Source organism: Chenopodium quinoa, unplaced genomic scaffold, assembly GCF_001683475.1.
Source record: "Chenopodium quinoa cultivar QQ74 unplaced genomic scaffold, ASM168347v1, whole genome shotgun sequence".
NCBI classification, from domain to species: Eukaryota; Viridiplantae; Streptophyta; class Magnoliopsida; order Caryophyllales; family Amaranthaceae; genus Chenopodium; species Chenopodium quinoa.
The window spans coordinates 1,030,403-1,037,964 of record NW_018742907.1 but is presented as its reverse complement, the minus strand read 5'-3'; the positions used below and the strand labels follow the sequence as shown (position 1 = coordinate 1,037,964).

The 7,562-nt window shown below is 30.8% G+C and overlaps 1 protein-coding gene across 1 annotated transcript; it reads left to right on the top strand.

Moving 5' to 3' along the window:
- Positions 1-5,751: 5,751 nt before the first annotated feature.
- Positions 5,752-7,138, top strand: LOC110727555 (transcription factor IBH1-like). The gene has a single exon (XM_021907121.1). The coding sequence runs from the start codon at positions 6,360-6,362 to the stop codon at positions 6,867-6,869; it is 510 nt and encodes a 169-aa protein (XP_021762813.1). The 5' UTR covers positions 5,752-6,359; the 3' UTR covers positions 6,870-7,138.
- Positions 7,139-7,562: the final 424 nt, after the last annotated feature.

Here is a 7,562-nt window from a genome sequence, read left to right as displayed (position 1 = left end):
TATATACACACCCACACACACACACACATGAAAGACACGCCGGACATAGTGATAGTTGACATCTCCTTTTGTATTTTTTTTGTTTTGATAAATATCTATTATCTACAAATAAACTTTAAAGACAATAATAAAAAAAATGATTCAACTACAATTATTGGATAGCTTCTAGCACATTTTTTTTATAATAACAAAGAATGACGATATCATATACTAGAGCATCAATCCTTGAACAAAATTATAGATTAGCTAGTGTTGCCCAATTATCGATTGTTCTTGCCTTTAATGATCAGAGTAGTATTTATTTTCATTGAAATTAAATGATTTTCTTAGATATAAAAGGTGATATAGTATTTGTAATTAATATATTTATGTGTATGTTGTGCACTTTTGCTAATAGTTTTAGTGGAGATTTTAGTCTATTGTTTGATTAATTTTTTATGTTTTATTAAAAGGCATTTACAAATAAGTATTTACTGATATGGCCACTAGACCTGATCAAAACAAGTCTCGCTTGAAAAAATTCTCGAGTTTGGGCAGCCCAAAAAATCCATTTTTGTTTATTTTTTTTGCTCTGCCTATTAATATAGATTATGACAATATAATTTCTACACATTTGATGTGTATGTTTTATCAATTTTTTTTATTGAATATAATTAATTTTCTTAAAATTTATCAGATTTACCGTGCATGACACGGGCCTTAACCTAATATCATATACAACAGTATAATTAAGAATCGATTGGATGACCTACATTAGTTATTGGTACGTGTTGTTTAAATTGACACTTGTGTGACAAAAAAACTGTAACCACATGGGACTATAGAAGCTTATATACCCTATGTTTCGGGTGAAAACAATGGGACCTTGCCGAAGGTCCGATGAAGTGGTGAAGACTAGATTCGATCCAAGAAATGTTGGGCCGAAGGTTTCCTGCACAGTAAACACACGTAAACTAGCCTCGGGGGTGTTGCCGAGGAAGGCCCCTCCGATGCTAAAGTCAGTACAGTGTGTAGAAAGAGAACACTATGCAAGAGAATTAATTGCTTGAGGCTTTGCTTGAATGAATGTACAAATGTAATATTGATGGCTTTTATACCTCTGCATACATGGAGAAGTTGGGCTTTAGCCCAATTGGCGACCTTGCGATTAAACTGCCCATTATCCGTCCAACTTCCACAATCATCCGCCTTAACCGTTGTTATCTCATTAATTACGGTTTAAATTCAAATTTTTGGATTAATTAAATCATTCACTTCCCTCCTTTTCTGATTAAATCAAACCCGACCCGTCATCCTTCCAAATCGAGTCTGGGGGGCAAGTTGTTTGGGTCCAATTTAGTCCAATTGGGCTTAGGCATTAAATGATCCAATTAAAAGCCCAAGGTCAAGGTTCATCTCTCCAATTGTGCTAAAGTCAAAGATCAGCCCTCAAGGCAAGCCAATTGGGCTAAAGCCCAACTTCTCCATGTATGCAGAGGTATAAAAGCCATCAATATTACATTTGTACATTCATTCAAGCAAAGCCTCAAGCAATTAATTCTCTTTCATAGTGTTCTTTTTCTACACACTGTACAAACTTTAGCATCGGAGGGGCCTTCCTCGGCAACACCCCCGAGGCTAGTTTACGTGTGTTTACTGTGCAGGAAACCTTCGGCCCAACATTTCTTGGATCGAATCTAGTCTTCACCACTTCATCGGACCTTCGGCAAGGTCCCATTGTTTTCACCCGAAACACCCTAAATTACAAAGTTGATGCAACAGCCTTTAACGAATCCAAAAGGCACTCGAACTGATAGATTGAGATCGAGAGTATTTGGAGAAATGACGACAATTATTTGTGAATAAAATAACAACAACAATATATTTTATACTTTATTATATATATATGTCTAACAATCACTTTTGTATACACCCGGTTTTCAGTAATTTACTGTACATCGAGTTCATTTTTGTCAAATTTAGTGTCACTTTTGTCAAATTTAGTATCACTTTTGTGAAATTTATCAATGAAGCATAAATAACTTTTATATATGTCAGAATAACTTTTGTGCGTTTTAGTGTAACTTTTGCACCTTTTATTGTCACTTTATAACGAATGTTCAGTGATTTACTGAACATCCGTTTTATTTAAAAGTTTGTGTATGTCTAAATATCCACCACATTTTAGATATAGTCGGCAATTACTTTCCATTTATAGGATTATTTAGTACTCCTATGACATATAATGGATATCACATTATAGTGGAAAAAACTTTGTCCATACTGTAGCTGCCGACTCATATACTGGTAAAGGATATGCTTTTATGATTATAGACATAGTAGTATACGTGGTGAATAATGCAAATTTTAGCTAATTCAACTATCCCTATAACAAATTAACACAATTGATTTTGAATCAATTATGCTCTTGAAATTTAATTATGTCAAGTTTTATGGTATATTTTTGTATGCAAGTTTTATATTCTTGGCTTATATATTATTAACAAGATGCAATGCAACTTTAATTTACTTGTGGAGTAAGGCCGGAGTGATCGAGATGTAGGGATCAAAATCAACCTCTATAACAAGAGTCATCTAATAAACTTTACGAGCAATATTTATACACGAGTTAGTAAACAGAGTATTCATTATAATTCATCAATAACTATAAGACTTAAATACGATATATTTAAGGGTTCACTTGATAACCCTAATACGGAGTAGTTTACTTAAGGTATCTTCCAAGAAACGTTCTGACGGATTCACTTTTTCGTTATATTTTCATTTACCCATGTGCAAACATGTCTGTTATAGCAAAAATATATAGAAATAAAAGTAGATCATGATTATAATGATCAATTGTATAGCACCATGCATGCCTATCAGCCTATATAGCTTCTTTCACAAGGCTTTATCTTCAAAGATTCGTCAAACATATACTAGCATTTTCCCTACCTCTCTCGATCAATATCCACACAATACTCACAACTCATACAAGCTTGAGCTATATATAGAGCTTTCTTTTGTCCTAACTCCTAATTCTATTCCACTCACTTAACCCTTGACAACCATATAAAGACATCATATTACGTTACATAGTATACATATATAACATTATATAGTGTAGATCTCGGATCGGAATATTTACAATATCTTCATTAATTAAGGATTATATTGTTATGATCCTATATACTTTGCTTAATATTCCTTCCACTTCCTTGGTTAATTATCTAATTTCAAAAAGAGTCAACATTGTTCTACCATTTTGAAGAGACACATTACACGTAAATCATATTCTTTTTTACATGCAAAAGATTAAATAGTGTCTTCGTAGAAATTTGATCCTATATCCAACAAATTAAAGAATATGAAAGTGACATTGTGACCTGGCCATAGCATTTGTAACTATCATAACTATTGACTAATTAGCCAGTAAATTAATATATATCCACTTTAAATTATTTTAAATGAATATTATCATCCTAATACTACTTGGAAATTAAAAAAATGTCAAATAATCTATATGTACAAGTGTATAACCTTATCATTCTTTACAATTGCATGCAATAAATAATATATACCTTGTATTAATAGGAAAAGGTACATCCATGTATCCCATACACTACTATATAGTCATTCCATCATACATTACACAAAATCTAATTTAGAATGAGTTATTAATTAATTAAAAAGATCCTAAACCAAAACTTTAGTCAAAAAAAAAAAAAAAAAATTCATTAACCAAAACTAAGATTTTTTAAAAAGAAAAATAGAGGAGTGGACATAATTTTTTTATATTTATTTATTTATCTATTTATTTGTTGGAATTTAACCACAAATTAAAAGTATAAGATACACGAGTAGATTGTAAGTATATAAGAACATAACCTTAGCTCTTGTAGCTCTCATAGTCTGGATGATTCTTTTTCTAGATTGTAAACTCTTATAAGCTAGATTATTTATTATAATCGAACATATTAAATTTGTAAATAAGCTAATTGTTTTTTATTTATTTATTTATTTATTTATTTTTTTTATAGTTTATACGTACATATATAGAGAAGATCAGAAGATGCATGTCTAGGTTTTTCTAATTTGGTTTGCAATTTAATTTTTGGCTTGTTGATATGCTTTTCTGCATTATGAGGAAGTTAAAGCTAGTCTTTACACTAACAACAAAATTGATGATTTATGTGGTCAAGTCATACATTCTATTTCAAGATCTGATCTACTTCATGATTCAAATATTCTTCATACGTAAACACGTAGTAGTAATTAATTTTGTTCATAACTAGTCGTTAAAGAAGAGTTGTATTTAATTTATCCAAACGAACACAACACCTAAATTAAAATCCTAACAACAAAAAATATTTTTTTCCATAAACTAACTACCCTAATAATAATTATGTATCATAAGGACCAATTGGCCAAAGAAATAATCCAAAAGAAAGTTCAAAACGGAAGAAGTGACATATTTGGACGATCCAAAATAAATAAGATAGGGTATAATCTTATGATATATATTGAGAAAAGATATCATTTTTCCCCACATTATAACTAACTGCTAATGAATCCACTAGAAATTCGAAGAAAAAATAAAATTAAAAATAGTCGCCACAACCAATCATTTCCACAGGAAATCAACAAATTTATTAAATAAATGGAAAAAAAATACATCTTTCAATTTCATAAGACTAGTAATGCTTTCACTTTCGCACATATTAGTGTACTACCTCCGTTTCATATTATTTGCAACGATTTGACACATATTATTTGCAACGATTTGATATAAAATGTAAGTCGTAGAAAATATATAATCTTTGCAAATAATATAAAACGAAAGAAGTATATGTATAGTTGATAAGAAATTTAGTTGCGTAAATAGTGCAAAAGTTAAAGTGTTTCGATTATTATGAAACGCATGTATTGGAGGAAATATAATACAAGTATAATGAATATTTATATGGTGGTCTTGTATACACCGTGACACTCCCCTTTTTAATTTACTAAAGAAGACAAATATTGGAAAGAAGAGAAAAATATATGGGTAAAGTACTAAGAAAGAATAGTGATTGGACAAATTTTGGGTAAGCAAAACTGAGGGCCCACTTTGTAGTCCAAGTGGGTAATGGAACCATGTGCAATCATATGGTAGTTGGCCCTTCTTAGGCCCACCTTTTACTCACTTTTCTTTTCTTTTTTTTTTTTTTCTTTCTTCTAAGCCCTCTTTTCAAATTCTTATAACCTTTAAAACTTTATTTATGCTACTAACTATCAAGGACTAATTGTCTACATTTTGCAAGTTAATTTGATTTATGGGAGAATTGATACCACTAATATAGTGGGGTTAATTTTTAGGAGGGTGAGAGTTTGATGAGTATTATGGACCATAGCAAGACTTGTTGGTGGCACATCTAATATCTTGTTGTTGATGTTATAATATACTTCGAAATTTGTAATTGAATTTAAGAGTTGTACTTTTTAAGGTAAGAATCAAGTTGAAAATTAGTACATAAGGTTTGTAAACCAAATCACTAACATCTAACCAATATGTAGTCTTGAACATTAAAGTAATTTAGTGATTAAAACTGTAAATTGGTAATTCTTTTGGTTTAAAACACTATATTGACAGATATACTGTATTCATATACTTAAAATGAGATAAATAATCATCCCAAAAGTCATCAATGTGCATATATTTGACCAACTCACTACATACTCGGTAGTTGATTTCTTCAATTTAGACTTGAAATCTTTCTTGATAGACTAAATTAATGTCTCCCTTGACTACCCCAAAAGAATTTCATATCTAATTTGTTTTAATTTAGCATAAAGAGAGTGAATTGATTCTCAAGCTAAGCTTCCTTCTTCATTCTTCTCTAACTACAACCGCCCATTTCTCATCTCTTACTTTATTTAATTTTTCTTCCTCCCCCCATTCTCTTCACATGTTTGTTCCACCCCCTCCAACCAATTAATTGGCCCCCAAACACCCTCCCAATAAAAATAAAAACTTTTCTAATTTTTCTATTTTTAATTTAATTTAATTTAATTTTATAAAAACCCCAAGCTGATCAACAGTCAAGCCTCCTTCCCCACCCTCCCTAGAATTTCTCTTGTTGGTTCTCCTAGTTCATTGGGTATAAGTACAAAATATGTGTCAGATTTTTAGTCAGAAGTAAAATCTCCTTTTGTCTTTCTGACAATAGGACCCTTTTGTGTCAGAAAATTCACCAAAAAAAAAAAACCTACAAAATCTCTTCTTCTAAAATCCAATTTTTTTTCTTCTGCTCACAAAATTTCGCCTAGATTTTAGAACCATTTATACTCATTATTTTCCCAAACAAACCCTAAAGAAAAAACATCCCAAAAAAACAAAAATGAATTCTCATCAAAATCAACGTCTTATACCCTTAAACCTCAAGTCACTAAGAACAAGATTTGCCCTTCGTTTCCTAAAAGCCCTAAAAAAAATCAACCGCCAAGAAAAAATCCATAACAATAATGGCAGTGCTTGTAATGTTGTAATGATGAATCATCATAAATTCCACAAGATTAAGGTGGCTGCTGATGCATCCATGGCCGCGGCCGTTGGTCCAAAACGGGCGTGGAGCCGGGCTGTGCTGTCGAGGATCCGGCTTAGCTGGTGGCGGCGGCGTGGGTTGTTGAGAAGAGATAATATTGTTGCTAGAAAGCAACGGCGAGGCGCGGTCCGTGGTGTGATGACTCAACAAGGACAAACACAAGAGCTAAGGAGGTTGGTGCCTGGTGGAGAACAAATGGATATGCAAAAATTGTTAGATGAGACTGCTCATTATATTAAGTGTCTTACTACTCAGGTAAATGTCATGAGAAGTATTGTTAATTACTGCTCTACAACGGTTAATTAATTCTTAATAAGTTAATTAATAAGCTAAGCATGTAATGTAATACTCCTATATGTTTATTATAGGGGTCCTAAAAAACAAAAAATAAAACTATATATATAAAATGAAAGGAGGATTTATATAATAAGGTTTGATGAGTAAGCTTAAGGTGAGGTTGTTGTTGGTCAAGGTAGTATGGAATTAATTAATACAGAAGATGTAACATATGTTTGTAGATTATTCATCATGTTATAAACATAATGAAATATATATAGTTTGATATAAATTGTACATTAGAGGTAAAAGACTTGGTGATTTTTGTTTTTTAACTTAATTTTTGTTTTATGAAGAAAATTATAAATGATTTTTTTTTTTTTTTTTTTTTTTTGTTTTTCCTTGTATTTCCTATATTGTTGCTTGATAGATTATAAAACATACTCTATCATTGTTCTTGAGTTATTCAATAATTAAAAGTCTTGAACAAAATCGGACAAATAAGAAAAATACTTATAATAATCTAAGTTTCTTATATTAGAAACTATTGATGTTGGTAAAAGAGATTTTGATGTAAGTACTTCTGTACTTATTGATACATGAATGAGATTTGAAGATAATAAGGAACGTCCTGTCAAAAAAAAAAAAAAAAAAAAAAAAAAAAGATAATAAGGAACATAAGTTTAATTATTGATTGTGTTCCTTGGTTTATTTCTAGATCGG